The sequence below is a fragment of the Triticum aestivum genome, chromosome 5A, assembly GCF_018294505.1.
Source record: "Triticum aestivum cultivar Chinese Spring chromosome 5A, IWGSC CS RefSeq v2.1, whole genome shotgun sequence".
Lineage (NCBI taxonomy): Eukaryota > Viridiplantae > Streptophyta > Magnoliopsida > Poales > Poaceae > Triticum > Triticum aestivum.
This window is the reverse complement of record NC_057806.1, coordinates 235,226,659-235,244,680: the sequence shown is the minus strand read 5'-3', so window position 1 is coordinate 235,244,680 and position 18,022 is coordinate 235,226,659. Positions and strand designations below refer to the sequence as shown.

Genomic DNA, 18,022 nt, shown 5'->3' with positions numbered 1-18,022 from the left:
TCGCGAGCATTTTTAGTATGTGTGGCTCCAAAGTGGACTCTGAATGACAAAGTTATGACAATTTTAGTGAACACCAGTCTTTCATATGTCAGTCCTTGAAAGAACTTCATTTTCTCAGGACGCGTTCTGGCGCATCGCCCCAAAATTTTATGTCCTCCATAGTGGATATATTGTTTCCACATATATATTGACCATGCCAGGAATTCCCTCCTATTATTGGTTGTCACACACGTATGTTACGACATGCCACACGGCAAAAACAAGGAGAATAAGGCTTATAGTCGCCTTATTTTCTTGAATTTCAACCAAAAGGGATTCTCCAGATAATAGAGCATGTGTAGAATGCCAAGTTTGTCCTTACCAGGCAGAGTAATGTTTATACTCACCATAATCCCTCAGATTTATTCCAAAGTAGTGTCAATGGTTTCAGAGACTTGTTTGAAAAGCATCGGCAAATGATGTTCGTTTACTTTCGGTGATGAGGACATCAATACCACTGTTACACCCACAGCCCCTGCTGCTATACATATTGGACCAATTACTAGAGCTCGCGCACGCCAATTAAATTATCAGGTACATTCGTTTCTTGGTAATGATTCTAATGTTCATGAGAATATGATGCTGCCTAAATTGGATACATTTGTTTTGCTTACAAATGAAGGGCCTGTCATGGATAAGAGGGATGAAAATTGGAGCAAGACCAAGCATGGAGATGATGGCATGTGCAAGGGGATCAAGAACGGAGTTACAAGTGATGACTTCAGGACTTTGGAGCCACCATAAGGAGTGCATGAAGCCTTTGATGAAATATACAAGATGCCACTTCATAAATTTCGTCCAGAGGCTATTCTAGGTGCTGCATCACCTTATTATTGGGCTGGGCCCATGTATTTTCAAAATACATAAGTATAGGCTGTTTTTAGAGTTCGTATGTGTGGGGAAACAAGAGTTAGGGTAGGTTTCGAACCCCTCCTCCAAGGGCCACGAAATTCCCCCCTCTTCATTCATATATACAGCCCTTAGGGCGTTGTTAAGACTTTGGGTTTTGTTTAGATTAAAGTTCGCCATAGCTGCAACTTCGCGTACTTCGTTTGTGTTCAACGACCAAACAAAGGCGTCACCGAACCCCTCCTTTGAACAATAAAGCTTTCCTCTTATATTCGCAATATCAAGATTGCAATTTTAGTTTCTTGCTTGTTCTTCGTTTGCATGCAGGAAACAAACCTTCGTGGTTAGGTTGATCGTGCTCCGGCGTGGTCAATAACCTCTCGGAGTTGGTTTAGTGATTTCTAAGGTGCGACGTCCTCGCACGTTCGTAGTCGGATCGTCAAAGTCGACTTCCTCCAAAACGATAGCCACCATCTCATTGAAAGATGGGACACCTATGCCTCTATCAAGTGGTATCAGATTTTCAGGTTGCTAGGTGAGAATTTATAGTCTTTCATAGTTTAGATCGAGTCTATTCTTCATATCTACAGTCCACGAAAAAGCCAAAAAAGGGTTAGTTCATCATATCCGAGCCAGTCTGAGCCTTTGCATAGTCTTTTCAGTATTTTGCTTTGTTGAATTTGTGGTTGCATCGTCGTGTCTAGTTGCTGGTCTTAGAGTCTAGTCTTTTAGAGTTTCGAGTTATGGTCATAAGTTGTCACGCCGCCGCCGCACCATCATCATCGCCCCTGCCATCTACCACCACCGCTTATCCGCCACCGATCCATCTCCATATACCATCACCAATCCGTATCCATATTCCACCACCAATCCGTATCCATATACCAGCACCAATCCATATCCATATACCACCACCAATTCGTATCCATATACCACCACCGCTGCCATATCCTACCACCATATATCCACCACCAATCCGAGTTCCTTTCATATTAGGTTTGTTTTCGAGATCGTCTAATTTTCGATTCGTGTTTCCTTGCCTGAGTAGGTTTCGAAAAAAAAGAGTCTGGAGACCCCCAGGCAGTTTTTAGGCCAAAATTTTCGCAGGCAAAAATATTTTTCCCTATCCTATTTTTAGGCTTTTCTAAATCTTTTGAGCCACGTGCCATGATAGTGATTTTTTGCCGCACTTTTTCGTCGTCGCTGCCCTGATTTCCGAAAAAAAGTAAAAAAAAATTCCATGCCCATCCTGTCAGTTTGACGATGGAAGAGTTTCGAGACACTCACCATTATAGTGATTTTTCGCAAAAAAAGGAGGAGCGCACAAAAACAAAAAAGAGGAGCACCAAAAAAATAGAGCGAAAAAAATTCGAGAGTGTGCTTTTCCCTTGTTTACGTGCAGCGTCATGATTTTGTTAGTGTTCTAGGCTCGTGTCTCTAGCACGGTCTAGCCTAGGACCAGCACAGTACCGTCGTTGAGCGTTTATTCAACTTTGCATCTCTGAATTGATTATTGCTGACCCTTTTTGCTACCATATTATAAGCCTTCCCACTCTCCCTGGTAATCGCTCTATCCAAGCGTTGAGAATTTTGACTACGACGGTTGCTGATCACCGCCTGCTGCTGGGTAAGAACTGGTAAGAATTTGAGATTTTCTTGAAGGATTTGTGACACTCACCACGACCTCTTGTTAGTAGTCTGGAGGATCATTTCTGGTGTTTTTCTATTGCTGCTAACCATGGCAGGATCATAAGCCGATGAGAATGACTAGGAGAACATGACGAATAAGGAGTTGCATGATAAATTTCATCAAATGATGAGTGGATAGGTGCAAGATGTGCTCAACAAATTTGAAGAGGCCATGGAGAAGATATATGGCATGGAGAAGACGTTCGGAACAAAGCTCGATAACAAGTTTAATGAATTGCTCGCGCGTCTTCCACCACCACCACCGGCTGCACCTAACGCGCCTCTACAACAACAACAATAACAATGGCAACGACTACCTCCACGTTGCGAAATAGCCCTCCGCCGAGCGAGCCGTGTCCCGCTTGCGCCTGGCCAAATTGTTGGTGCTGCTGTTGATACTTCTGTGGCTCCTGCAGCTGATGCGGAGGAGGATGATTACGTGCGAGATTACGAGGATGAGGTTGATCAAAATCCAAACTACGTGCAACCACCAGCACCACAAACACCAGGTCGTCCACATGCCAATAATGGCAATGGTAGTGCTCCCCCTCAGGTACGAGATCATGACCATCTGCCTAAACTAAAATTGAATATTCCACCATTTGAGGGTAGATATGTTCCTGATATATATCTTACTTGGGAGTTAGAAACTGAACAACGATTTACATGTTTACAATATCCTGAGGAGAGACGTGTTCCTGCTGATGTTTGTGCTTTAACTAGCTTTGCATGTGTTTGGTGGTCTGAACATTGTAGATTATATCCTATTCCAGCTACTTGGGCTGGTTTGAAAACTTCTATGTGTACTCGTCGGGTTCCACCATATTATCAACATGAATTAATTCAAAAATTGCAACGTTTAAGACAAGGAAAAAATTATGTAGAAGAATATTATCAGGAATTACAAACTGGCATGATTAGATGTGGTATTGTTGAGGAGAATGAAGCTATGCTTGCACGCTTTATGGGTGGATTAAATAGAGGGATTTAGACCATTCTAGAGTATAAGGAGTATAATAATATCACTCGTTTATTCCATCTTGCTTGTATAGCTGAACTTGAAGTGCAGGATCGACAGGCATTGGCGCGAACTAACTTTTCTGTAGGTCGATCTTCATCATGGACACCACATGCATCCTCCACTTCCACTACTCTAGCACCACCATCAGGTGCCACCTCTAGCCGGGACACAAGAAAGCAGGCACAACCACCACTATCTGCCAAGAGCACACCTACCAGACCAGCGCAGAGCTCTTCTGCTTCCATGGCATCAACATGGCACACAAGTGATATTATTTGTCGTCGTTGTAAGGGAAGAGGACGTTTTGCGAGAGAATGCAAATCTCAGCGTGTGATGTTTGCTACTGAGGATGGTGGGTATGAGTCCGCTAGTGACTATGATGAGGAGACTTTGGCTCTTATTACGCATGAACAAAGTGGAGATGATTCTGATCATGAGACGCAATACATGGTTGCTGAAGATGCTGAAAGGTTACACAAGCTGAGCAAAATCAGAGGCATAATTTGTTCCATACAAAGGGAGTTGTGAAGGAATGTTCTATTCGCATCATCATAGATGGAGGGAGCTTCAACAACTTGGCTAGCATGGAGAAGGTGCAGAAGCTTTCTCTCACCACAAGACCGCATCCACATCCTTATTACATCCAATGGTTCAACAACAGTGGCAAGGTTAAGGTAACACGTACCGTTCATGTGCATTTAGTATCTCGACATATGTTGATTATGTTGATTGTGATGTGGTACCTATGCAAGCATGTTCCTTATTACTTGGTAGACCATGGCAATTTGATAAAAATTCTGTACACCATGGTAGAAACAATCAGTGTACTCTTGTTCATAAGGACAAAAAAATTACGTTGCTTCCTATGACTCCTGATTCCATTTTTAAAGATGATATTAATAGAGCTAATAAAGCAAAACAGGAGCAAAATAAGAGTGAAAATCAGATTGTGGCAAAAGAATTTGAGCAACAAATGGAGCCTAATAATAAACCATCTAGTGTTGCTTGTGAAATTAAATTGAAAGGTGCATGTTTACTTGCCACCAAATCTGATATTGATGATCTAGATTTTAGCAAATCTGTTTGCTATGCTTTTGTGTGCAAAGAGTCATTATTTTCATTCGAGGACGTGCCTTCCTCTTTGCCCCCTGCTGTCACTAACATTTTGCAGGAGTTCGCTAACGTATTCCCATAAGACGTGCCACCGGGATTACCACATATTCGAGGGATTGAGCATCATATTGAATTAATTCCTGGTGCATCATTACCCAACTGTGCGCCATACCGTACCAATCCAGAGCAGACGAAGGAGATTATGCGTCAAGTACAAGAGCTGCTTGACAAAGGTTTTATACGCGAATCCCTTAGTCCTTGTGTTGTTCCTATAATTTTAGTGCCGAAAAAGGATGGTACGTCGCGTATGTGTGTTGATTGTGGAGGCATTAATAATATTACTATTAGTTATCGTCATCCTATTCCTAGGCTAGACGACATGCTTGATGAATTGAGTGGCTCTACAATATTCTCCAAAGTTGGTTTGCGTAGTGCATACCATCAAATTCGTATGAAATTGGGAGATGAATGGAAAACAACATTTAAAACTAAGTTTGGATTATATGAGTGGTTAGTCTTGCCTTTTGGGTTAACTAATGCACCTAGTACTTTCATGAGATTAATGAATGAAGTTTTACGTGCTTCCATTGGACGATTTGTGGTAGTCTATTTTGATGATATACTGATTTATAGTAGAGCTTTGGAGGAACATTTGGAACATTTATGTGCTCTTTTAATTGCTCTACGTGATGCACATTTGTTTGGTAACCTTGGGAAGTGCACCTTCTGCACCGACCGAGTATCTTTTCTTGGCTATGTTGTTACTCCACAGGGAATTGAAGTTGATAAAGCCAAGATTGAAGTTATTGAGAGTTGGCCACAACCCAAAATGGTCACACAAGTAAGCAATTTTCTTGGCCTTGCTGGATTCTATAGGCGTTTTGTGAAAGATTTCAGCACCATTGCTGCACCTCTCAATGAGCTTACAAAGAGGGATGTACCGTTTGTTTGAGGTACCGCACAGGATGAAGCCTTCACGGTATTGAAAGATAAGTTGACACATGCTCCTTTACTCCAACTTCCTGATTTTAATAAGACTTTTGAGCTTGAATGTGATGCTAGTGGAATTGGATTAGGAGGTGTGTTATTACAAGATGGCAAACCTGTTGCATACTTTTCTGAAAAATTGAGTGGGCCTAGTCTGAATTATTCTACTTATGATAAAGAATTATATGCACTAGTTCGGACTTTAGAAACATGGAAACATTATTTATGGCCCAAAGAATTTGTTACACGTTCTGATCATGAATCTTTGAAACATATTAAAAGTCAAGCTAAACTGAATCGTAGACATGCTAAATTGGTTGAATTCATTGAGACTTTCCCTTATGTCATTAAACACAAGAAGGGTAAGGAAAATGTTATTGCTGATGCATTATCTCGTCGCTATACTATGCTTTCACAACTTGACTTCAAAATACTTGGTTTGGAGACCATCAAAGATCAATATGTGCATGATGCTGATTTTAAAGATGTAATGCAGAATTGTAAAGAAGGAAGAACATGGAACAAGTTCGCCATTAATGATGGATTTGTGTTTCGTGCTAACAAGCTATGCATTCTAGCTAGCTCCGTTCGTCTTTTGTAGTTGCAGGAGGCGCATGGAAGAGGATTAATGGGACACTTTGACATGAAGAAGACGCAGGATATACTTGCTACACATTTCTTTGGCCAAAGATGAGACGGGATGTTGAGCGTTTTGTTGCTCGCTGCACTACATGTCAAAAAGCTAAGTCATGACTCAATCCTCATGGTTTATATATGCCTTTGCCTGTACCGAATGTTCCTTGGGAGGATATATCTATGGACTTTGTTTTAGGTTTACCTCGAACAAAGAAGGGGAGGGATAGCATATTTGCTGTCGTGGATAGATTTTCGAAAATGGCACACTTTATACCATGTCATAAAAGCGATGATGCTGTTAATGTTGCTGATTTGTTCTTTCGTGAAATTATTTGCTTGCATGGTGTGCCAAATACTATTGTTTCATATCATGATACTAAATTTCTTAGCCACTTTTGGAGATGTTTATGGGCTAAGTTGGGGACTAAACTTCTTTTTAGTACTACTTGTCACCCCAAACTGATGGACAAACTGAAGTAGTCAATAGAACATTGTCTACTATGCTTAGGGCAGTTTTGAAGAATAATAAGAAAATATGGGAAGAATGCTTGCCTCATATTGAATTTGCTTATAATCATTCAATGCATTCTACTACTAAGATGTGACCTTTTGAAATAGTGTATGGTTTCCTATGTCGTGCACCTATTGATTTGTTGCCTCTTCCATCTTCGGAGAAGGTTAATTTTGATGCTAAAGAACGTGCTGAATAGATTTTAAAAATGCATGAGTTAACTAAGGAAAACATTGAGTGTATGAATGCTAAATATAAACTTGATGGAGATAAGGGTAGACAATATGTTGTGTTTGCACCTACAGATCTTGTTTGGTTTACATTTGTGTAAGGATAGATTTCCTAATTTGCGCAAATCAAAGCTAATGACACGTGCTGATGGTGCTTTTAAGGTGTTAGAGAAAATAAATAATAATGCATATAAACTTGAGTTGTCTGCAGATTTTGGGTGTAGTCCCACTTTTAACATTGCAGATTTGAAGCCTTATTTGGGTGAGGAAGATGAGCTTCCGTCGAGGACGACTTTATTTCAAGAAGGGGAGGAATGAGGACATGAATACCATTGTTACATCCACAGCCCCTGCTACTCTACATACTGGACCAATTCCTAGAGCTCGCGCACGCCAATTAAATTATCAGGTACTTTCGTTTCTTGGTAATGATTCTAATGTTCATGAGAATATGATGCTGCCTAAATTGGATACATTTGTTTTGCTTACAAATGAAGGGCCTGGCATGGATAAAAGGGATGAACACTAGAGCAAGACCAAGCATGGAGATGATGGCATGTGCAAGGGGATCAAGAACGGAGTTACAAGTGATGACTTTAGGACTTTGGAGCCACCATACGGAGTGCATGAAGCCTTGGACGAAATATACAAGATGCCACTTCATAAATTTCGTCTAGAGGCTATTCTAGGTGCTGCGTAACCTTATTATTGGGCCAAGCCCATGTATTTTCAAAATACTTAAGTATAGGCTGTTTTTAGAGAACGTATGTGTGCGGAAACAAGAGTTAGGGTTGGTTTCGGACGCCTCCTCAAACGTTCACGAAATTCCCCCCTCTTCCTCCATATATACAAACCTTAGGGTGTCGTTTAAACATTGGGTTTTGTTTAGATTAAAGTTCGCCATAGCTGCAACTTCGCGTACTTCATTAGTGTTCAACGACCAGACAAAGGCGTCACAGAACCCCACCTTTGATCAATAAAACTTTCCTCTTATATTTGCAATAACAAGATTGCAATCTTAGTTTCTTGCTCGTTCTTCGTTTGCCTGCAGGAAATGGACCTTCGTGGTCAAGTTGATCGTGTTCTGTCTTGGTGAATAACCTCTCGGAGTTGGTTTAGCGATTGCTAAGGCGCGACGTCCTCGCACGTTCGTAGTCGGATCGTCAAAGTCGACTTCCTGCAAAACAATAGCCACCATCTCATCGATAGACGAGACAGCTTTGCCTCTATCATTCTAGGTCAAAAAGTCATGCTTAGGGGCCGAATTTGAGGGTCCTCCGGGACTACTGTGCAAGCCAGTAGTTTTTTTAGATTTCCATGCTTGTCACAAGCATTTTGAGTACTTGTGGGTCCAGAACAGACTCCGAATGACAAAGTTATGACCGTTTTAGTGAACGCTAGTCCTTCATATGACAGTCCTGGAAAGAACTGCATTTTCTCTTCACGCATTCTGGCATGCCGCCCCAAAATTTTGTGTCGTCCATAGTGGAGATATTGTTTCCACATATATAGTGACCGATGCCAGGAATGCCCTCCTATTATTGGCTATCACACATGTAGGTTACGGCATGCCACACGGACAAAACAAGGAGAATAAGGCTTACAGTCGCCTTATTTTTCTTTAATTTACAACCAAATGGGATTCCCCGAATCATAGAGCATGTGCAGAATGCAATGTTTTTCTTACCAGGCGGACTAATGTTTATACTCACCATAATCTCTCGGATTTCCGTCCAAAGGAATGCTAATGGGTTCAGAAACTTGTGTGAAAAGCAACGACAAATGATGTTCTTTGACTTTCAGGGGCAAAAGGTCCTCCTTAGGGTCAAATTAGAGGGTCCTCCAGGACTCTTGCACAAGACGGAAGGTATCTTCTAGATTCCAACGCTCTTTGTGAGCATTTTGATTACTTGTGGGTCCGAAACGGACTCCGAATGTCAAACTTATGACCGTTTTAGTGAACACCGGTCCTTCACATGGCAGTCCTTGAAAGCACTTCATTTTCTAATGATGCGTTCTTGCGCACCGCTCCAAAATTTTGTGTCCTACATAGTGGAGATATTGTTTCCACATATATATTGATTGATGCCAGGAATGCCCTCCTATTATTGGCTATCACACATGTACGTTATGGCATGCCACATGTCAAAAACAAGGAGAATAAGGCTTATTGTCGCCTTATTTTCATGAATTTACAACCAAATGGGATTCCTCGGATCATAGAGCATGTGCAGAATGGAACGTTTGTCCTTACCAAGCGGACTAATGTTTATACTCACCATAATCTCTCAGATTTCTTCCAAAGGAGTGCCAATGGGTTCAGAAACTTGTCTAAAAACCAGCGGCAAGTCGAAAATCCTTATGTGATCGCGAGCTCACAGGTTCCCTCTATATGTGCCATTTATTCACCTAGCGATCTAAGCTGCAATGGGTATAGTGATGGGTATTCCTCCACATATATTATCGCTCCAAATAGGCCATGGCCCACTACGCAGTTAACCCCGCCAGTCAGTGGGGTGGCGGATCAGACGGGACTGGACGGGGCGAACCATTTTCTCACAGAAGCTGGTCCAAAGGAGCTGTTTTGCTCATTTATGACAGCACCGGTGGTAGGTACCAATCTTCTCAGGCACACCTCCTCCCACTCATCCTTCTTCATATACAAGTCAACCAGGCAGATCTTCTGAGCCAACTAATCCAGACTAGGGCCACAAATCCTTCCGGAGAGCATGTCTGCATCATCATCATCAAGCGGCTTCGAGCAACTCCCGCCGCTAATCAGCTGCCCTCAGTGCGGCGGTAGGATCTTCACCTGGATTGCTTGGGTGGGGCAGAATGCAGGCATTCATTTCTACAAGTGTGTAAACAAGGATGTGAGTACAATCCATTCTCCAGTCATTCATCTAAGTAGTCGTGTGCCAATCGGATCGGCTAACATATCGAGTTTTAGTGTACGATTTGCTTTGTTCTTGCAGTCTGGAATTTGCAACTACATGAGGACCAAGGAGAAGTACCTTGCAGAGTTAAGCTTTCATTTGGGGATGAAACAACAGACTAGATACGGCAGCAGCCAGGCCGGATCGGTTATGAACTACAGAGTCCGTGTGGTCGAGCAGCAGCGCAGTGTTCCAGCCGTAGGCCAAGCCATCAGGGTTAATCAAGCAGGCTCTTTCGTCGCCGCGCTCCGTGTTCTTGCGTTCTTGGATGCTGCCATACTCTTTGTGGGTGTCTTATTTTCATGGCGTTGCTGAAAGGAGTGTCACTCCTTAGCAGGTAGACGGTGGTCTTGGTCTTGTTGCCAGACTAGAAATAATGATTAGGATGGGTGAAGTGTGTCTTTTGTAACCCAGTCGTTGGTGATCAGAATCTGGTAGTGCGTCCTTTGTATTGAAGTGGTTGGTAATGAGAATCTGGAAGCTTGTACTTTGTATCCCAGTGGTTGCTAATGAGAATTGACTGTGGTTATTCCATAAGACCGTTGTTAAGATATGTGATCTGAACAATCAGCAATCAATTAAGGTTTAGATATTTATTTTTGCCCCGACCATATTATCAATTGGGCAGCAGCACTAATGCTTGATCTTCTTTTCTGTAGCTAATATATCATAATTATCTCTGTGGAAACAAGTTCATTTACTATATAAATTGGAACCGGCAGGTGCTGTCAGTGGCATGACCGCTGGGCGCAACAAATGCTAGCACCTACCCCGGTGATCTAGATATTTCCTGACCTTATCTCCACCCACCAGCCCGCACCCACCCAACAGCCCTCATACCAGCACTGTGTCTCGCTTGCCCCCGTTTCAGCTACACTCTCAAGCGAAGTCGCCGGCGATTTGTCCCACGGCGTAACCATTCCAGCGGGGGAGATCCATAGGTATTATTCCCCAGTCGATCTGTAATTTCATGGTGCCGCACAAATGTTTGTATGCTGTATCCTGATCCGCATGTAGTTATTCGAACCACCAGTCAAAATTTCGGTTGTAATCATGCTCTTCACCGCATGAATTAATCAAGTTCAGTCATACTCCTTTCTAGTTATCATGCTCAGCCAGCATAGTTCGTCAGCCATGAGGGGCCACACATGTATAGATAATTTCACTCCATGTTTTTTAGCACATGCTCTCCATCTATCATATTCTAGCCTACATTCGTTTAAGCTCCGTCACAATCAAAGTTTTCACATTGGTAGGAATCATGTATGACGCCGGAAGTTGTGATGGGGCCGCAACCTCTGGGGATGCAGCTGATGACAACAATCATGGACAGCCACAGCAAGCTAATCAACAACAGGCACCTCCTGCTCCAACTTCTCGAATTTCAGTCAGAAAAGCAGTAGAAGTAATCCAGACATTTGACGAATACAAGTGGTGGCTCATTGCTGAAATTGGTTTTGGTGGAATGCTAAAGCTACCCTTCCTCCAGAAGCTTAATCTTAAGTTTAGCGCCTGGACTATGAGCAAGGTCTGCGTTGAGCGTCGAGCGATTGTTTTGTCAGAAACCAAGATACTAAAGTTTTTTGTGGAAGACATCCACAAGGTTTTTGGCATCCCGTGTGGACACCGGAGTGTTAGAGGGCGTGATGGTTTCATCAAGCCAGAAGCTATAACATTCATAAAGAGGACGCTAGGCATGGACAGGACGGGAGTGCATAGCCTGCGTGCGGCTGAGGAATTCCTTCTCCGTGACAGATCCAAGGATTCTAGCAAGATGGAGAAGGATTGCTTTCATATTGCATTTGTCATTTTTGTTATGGGACATGTGCTGGCACCTAGAACAAAACATGATTATGGCACCATAGACTACTGGGGTGCATTGGCAAATACGGAGAACATATCACAATTCAATTGGTGTGAGTTTGTACTTGAGTTCTTGCTTGAGGCAGTCCGGCGGCTTAAGAATGATATGATGGCCAACAATATGAACGCCAATCTGGTTGGTTGCCACTTGTTTTTACAGGTTTGTCCTCTCATCGACATGGTTCCCGAGATCAGTTCATAATGATATATGTCATACATTTTTAATTCACATCGATCCCATATTAACAACCTTTTCATGCAGATTTTCTTCCTTGACAATGTCGACCTTGGAATTTTCAACAAGAACCATAATGTTCTTCCTCGCATTAGTGACTTCGATCAGACCAGCATCAAGAACATGATAACAATGGCGACTGACATTGGAATGGGCCCTACATCCTACTCGAAATGCATGGTAACCATGGCATCTTACTGTGGTTTGGTGAACATTATTTATTGATTCACCCTCATCATAATAAATGTTTTTCATATGTATCTATGGTAGATTCGTCAGGGTATTGATCTATGCTATGCTGGTTGCAACATTGCTGATTGCACTGAGAGAACTTCCAACCAGCCAGTTGAAGGCGTCAATATGGAGGAAGATGTTTAAAAGTTCACCAACGACAGGAATGATTCAGCTCATGTATCATCTTCAGCAACCGGCAACCTAATGGACGTACATACACCACTACATATGCTTGGACCAATGGACTTTATAGAGCACATGTGGAGCCGATACCACAGTCTGGTATGATTCTCTGCTACGGTTGATTCGATTTTTTTCATTATTTTCCAAGATTTTCCCATCATTGTATCTGGTAATAGTCATGGCATCTATATTGATTCTGCTGATGTATGTCATTTTCTTTGTGTGTCGTAGGTTAGGGATGAGTTGAGTTTTATGCTGAAGGAGCAGAATGCCAAATGCCAGCGTGAAATCAACACCGCCCGCGCAAATATGCAGGCAGACATGATCAAATTCGTGGACAAACTAATGGCGTCGATTAGCAAGAGGTGCATCTGCTGTACTGCTAGAGGGTTTACTGACTGTTCGGCAAGAGCAGTAGATACATTTCCAGATGATACACTGAGGACTCCGGTTGGACAGAAAATACCAGGAGTCAGGCTCGATATGTCTACATGCAAAGGTCTCGATCGGTGTTCATTGCAATCCCATGTTTTTGTTTATTTACATTTTTGCAACGACTTCCTCCCGTGCCAATAGTTCATTTCATATGATAACTTTCACTCTGTTTTCAGATGGCAACTCTGGACCGAGTATCCATGGTGATGAGCAGTCAGGCCGGCTATAGAACAAGAGGTCACGACATGATGAAGGAGCAGTCGCAACAATGACATCTCAGATACTTCAGTTTGCAAGGCATACACTGCAGGCTATCAGTGAAATGTTTATTGACTTGCCGGATGACGGCAACACCACTGCGTTTGGACAGAAGGTAGAGGGACTTCCTGGAAGAAAATATGTATTCAGATCTGGATTCCAAACAGACCCATGGATCAGGGGTGCTGTCTCGCTACCACCGCAACCGTATGTTTGCCAACAATTAGAAGGGTTCTTTACTACGGCACTGCCAGAAGAACTATGCAGGTGATTATGACAAACCAGAATGTTATGGTGCATATTGATTATCTGCATTCACACTTGAACCATTATGCTGACACTCCTTTTTCCATATACTCAGGAATTTTCTTGTGCATGAGAACCCAAGGTTCTTACGAATAACGGGTTCAGCGTTGAAAAGCCAGCTTGTTGAAGATGAGCTAATCGACCATGAGGTGATGTCAGTCATTATCAGAAGGTATTGCCAATCTGATCAGGAAGCCAACAATACTCCCCATACTTAACATGGAGACACCCATTTGAACCGGAATTTTCTGCCAGTCTTAAATACCTATCCACATCTTTGGCAACTTGTTTTTCAATATACATTTATTTTATCCATTCATCGACGTTTGGATTTGACTGAATGTAGACGATGGCACTATCGGGTCATGATTACCTACATACGGTGTCAATCCAGAAAGCATTCTGTGCCGACGCACTCAAATATGACATCACATCAGCTGAGTTGGTATGAGAGTAAAGCAGCACCGACCCCTTGATTTTTGTATTATCCTATGGCAACTAATTGGTCCCCTAATGCTGCAATTATTCTTTGCAGTTCTTGACGCTGGTCCCACGGCCTGAAGGATGGATTGTAGTTTTCTGGGACATGGTAACCCGCCTCATGTTTGTTATTGATCCAATGTACAGCAAGAGAAGCCATCCACCGACCACTCAGCAAATAGACGAGATTATAGCTTGGAAGTTACATGATGCCTTGTTCATTTGCTTGAATGAGTATTATGCTAGCTGGCCCGTGAGGAAAGATGGTTGGAAAGTCACCTTCCCCGCACTTGCTGATAGCATTTTCTCTCACTATTGTGTTCCCCAGCCCCCTTTCTGTTACCTAATCACGTGTAATGTCATAAGTGCGTTCTTATGAAAATATGTTTGCTTTGAGCAGTAATGAAACTGGAGCTTGTGTCATAGATATTGCCCGCCATTTCGACGGGAAAAATCTGAAGATGCCCCTCACCTGTGACACTCCAAAAATTTTACTTTGGTTTTCAGCAAAAACTTTGTGGTTTTTGAAAAGAGGCCATTTAAAATTTTCCAGAAAACCTTCCTCTTAAGAAACTTTCTTTTCTTTGGCAAGGTTTTTATTCTGGCTTCAAACTTTGGTGTTTGACCTTTTGAAACTTCTTCTCTGTTGGTTCTCTCTCAAAATTATTTGTGGGAGTTTAATCTTTTTCTTTTAAAAAGAAACTCCATGAAATTTGGGATTTTCATATCTTGGAACCACCATGACTTGGCATTCTTGCCCATGTGGTAAAACCCCTCCAAAACCTCCCCTACAACTTGTGATCAACCTAAATTCTCTGTCCCAACTAATCCAAACTGGTTTTGGATTTTTATTCCAATTATTTTTCCCTCAATTCAATTCTGAAAATTATTTGGAGCCTGAGAGATTTTCAAAGCAAGTGCCCTATTGCATTTGAGTTTTGACCTCAAACCAATTCTCCTGGATTGTCCTTTGAACCCACAAGCCAGAACCATCTTGATCCACTCCTCCTCTTTTCAAATTTTTCAAAATTCAGTCTCTGCAAGTTTGGACCAGATTTGCCAAATTTGGTGAAATTCATATCTACACTCCTCCAAAAATTCCACCAAAATTCAGGCAGCCTATTTGAGCAAGGAGAAGCCACTCCACCAAAAATCAGCTCAAGGAAAAATCACCAGAGGCCAATTTCATTCGGTCGAACACCTGGTGGGCACTGTTACTGTTCATAGTTCAGAAAATTCAGTTTTCAGTGTCATCTTCAGTCCGTCAGTTTCAGTCACGCGGCCACAGTGCCCTTGGCACGTTCCTCGCCGCCTCTTCCTCTTGTTCGAAGCTGCACACGCGTGCGTGGAGCCTCCCTGGCGTCGGTAGCACGCTGGCTCGCCCTCGCCGGCGTCTTCTGCGGCGTCGGGACCTCCCGTGGCGGCCGACAGGAGGCACACCACGGCAGAACGCCGTTCCGCGCCGCCCATCGCTCCCTGGCTCTCCGCGTGGCCTCATGCACGCCAGCGCACGCCCGTAGCACAGCCACCATGGCCGGCAAGCACGGAACGCGCTCTCCGCCGCCGACGGGCCCGCACCATCACCGTTCCGTCGAGCTCGCCCTTAACACCCAAACCCCGGCCAGTTCAACACCAAAACGGACCCGTTGGACCTCCATGATGATGCTCGACCCCCTAACCACCCCGACCGAGCACTGCGCCACCGTAATCGCTCGCCGGTGATTCTCGTTCACGGCAACCGCCTCGGACTGCCTATATAAAGGGGTCCCGAGCTCACTCTCGTGCACGCAGCACCTCCACTACTCACCAACACCCCGCCAGGCCACTAGGGGGACCTCGAGGAGGTCTCCTCCCCCAGCTCCGGCCGCCTCGCCCCGCCTCGGCCTCCAGCTCGATTCACTTCGGTGAGGCCACCTCCGGCGCCCAAACCTCGTCCGTAGCCCTCTCTTGCACCCAGTAGTCTAACCCCCACCTCAATTTAATCTTTGCAGCCCTCTCCGACGAGCTCCATCCACGCCCGAACCACCGTCCGCCGGAGTTGAGACCGCCGTCGACGTGCTGCTCCCCGGCGACCAACACCACCACCCACCGTTGCGGAAGGACACGGTGAGCACATTGGTAACCTCTGATCCCCATGCCTCGCCGTGGATCGCCGCCGGCGACCACAGCAGCTCTCGGGCGCTGACGAGCCTCGTCCCTCCCATTTGAAAATTTAAACATGACAAGTGGGACCCGCTGTCAGCCTCTCTGTCCTTTATAAACGAAGCGTTATCTGAAAACGCCTTCTGCCAAATACATTTTCTCTTCGGGCTGGCGTAATCGCTACCGAAGCGTTTTCTGCTTTTATAAACTAGCCCCTGGAAATCTTCTGTTTCATTACAGATAAGTCCCTGGACAAAAACCCTTATAACTTTTAATCAGAAAAGTATTTTTGATTGATTCTTTTTCTGTTCTCTTTAAAATTTTGTCTAGTTTTTTATCAGATTTATTTCAAAAATATTTGGTTTACCTTCTGTGCTCTCCTTGGTATTTACGTTAGCGCATATATCTTCTTTAAACGTAGATACCGAAGGAGGTGACGGAGCCGCGAACTTCACCGAGCTAGGCTCCGACTACTCTGAACCAGGCAAGCATGTTTGAACTTTTGATATGATGAGTGTCTTGGCATGTTTTGCATTTAGTTAGTTTCATGGCATGCCGGTGAGTATACCGATGAACGTTATTTTATGTGATAATGAGGTAAGTGAGTTCGATGATCCATACGTGGATGAATGTGAATATGAATGGCCATGTGTTGGCATGAGGATGGGTACGACGGCAGTGTTGTAGCATGCCAGTCTTACGCCAGACTATGTGACTTCAGTGTCAAACCATATCGGTCCAGTACCTATCATTTCCTTCCTTGTACTACCACATGTTTTCCGCAAGGAATACGGCTTAGTAAGTTCCAAACCGCTTTCATGGTACACACCAAAGAGGAGAGGCCGTGATGATGGTTCCATGGCCCTGGATTAAAGCCAGTCATCCGGTCAGGGGGCATGGGTGTTTCCGGTTGGGACCGAGAGGGGGGCACCCCTTAGAGAGCGCGTATATAAATTTGATCCCATGCTATTCGAGATTGTGATCTCCCCGTCTCAAAAGTTTTTCTTGGACGATGACTAGGGTGATTCCTAGCATCGAGAGGTAGGATGGGTGTGTACCGGTTAGCTGTGTTTTCTTTTGAAATACCGTAAACGGAACTAGTCCTTCGTGACTATGGAAATCCGTTGACTGTGGGAAAAATTTTGTACAAACTCTGCAGAGTCATATATTCCTCCAAATCATCTCTTCCATGTCAAGTTTCATTCCTTCTTATCCTAATCAATTGTCAGCTTTGATGACAGAGACTCCGGTGAATCGCATGAGTGCTAAGTCCGGTTAAATGATCACTCCTGTGGATGGACTAACCCGTTTGTTTTCATGAATTGAATGTTTATTATGAGTATTATTTACTTGTGAATAAAAACCCTTTATGTGATGTCGCTCAGACGTCCGACTGTGGCATTTCTTTTTAAAGCCCTTTCTGCGATGTCGCTCAGACGTCCGACTGTGGCATTTCTTTTTAAAAGCCCTTTCTGTGATGTCGCTCAGACGTCCGACTGTGGCATTTCTTTTAAAGTCCTTTATGTGATGTCGCTCAGACGTCCGACTGTGGCATTTCTTTTAAAGCCCTTTATGTGATGTTGCTCAGACGTCCGACTGTGGCATTTCTTTTAAAGCCCTTTCTGCGATGTCGCTCAGACGTCCGACTGTGGCATTTCTTTTAAAGCCCTTTATGTGGTGTCGCTAAGATGCCCGACTGTGGCATCATTTTCCTTATTTTTATTTGTTCACCTTTCGAGGCGTCGCTTCAGACACCCGATCGGTCCTTATTTATGTTCTGTGGAATTTCAGGCGGACTACCGCCGTTTTCCCTTTTTACTTACCCGTTATGCCAGTTTTATTTATTGTGCATTAAGGAATTAATCATGTTGCATC

The 18,022-nt window shown here is 43.6% G+C and overlaps 1 protein-coding gene across 1 annotated transcript; it reads left to right on the top strand.

Moving 5' to 3' along the window:
* Positions 1 to 10,758: 10,758 nt before the first annotated feature.
* On the top strand, positions 10,759 to 14,369 carry LOC123106784 (uncharacterized). Its single transcript, XM_044528837.1, has 8 exons — positions 10,759 to 10,952; positions 11,268 to 12,034; positions 12,137 to 12,289; positions 12,380 to 12,625; positions 12,758 to 13,025; positions 13,138 to 13,486; positions 13,581 to 13,970; positions 14,061 to 14,369. The coding sequence occupies exons 2-4, from the start codon at positions 11,273 to 11,275 to the stop codon at positions 12,485 to 12,487; spliced, it is 1,023 nt and encodes a 340-aa protein (XP_044384772.1). The 5' UTR covers positions 10,759 to 10,952; positions 11,268 to 11,272; the 3' UTR covers positions 12,488 to 12,625; positions 12,758 to 13,025; positions 13,138 to 13,486; positions 13,581 to 13,970; positions 14,061 to 14,369.
* Positions 14,370 to 18,022: the final 3,653 nt, after the last annotated feature.

Bases quoted from the DNA above. Each gene is read 5' to 3' on its own strand.
- LOC123106784 (XM_044528837.1), top strand. From the start codon at position 11,273: ATGTATGACGCCGGAAGTTGTGATGGGGCCGCAACCTCTGGGGATGCA. The intron at 12,035-12,136 runs GTTTGTCCTCTC...CTTTTCATGCAG, and splicing joins GTTGCCACTTGTTTTTACAG to ATTTTCTTCCTTGACAATGT. The intron at 12,290-12,379 runs GTAACCATGGCA...TATCTATGGTAG, and splicing joins CATCCTACTCGAAATGCATG to ATTCGTCAGGGTATTGATCT.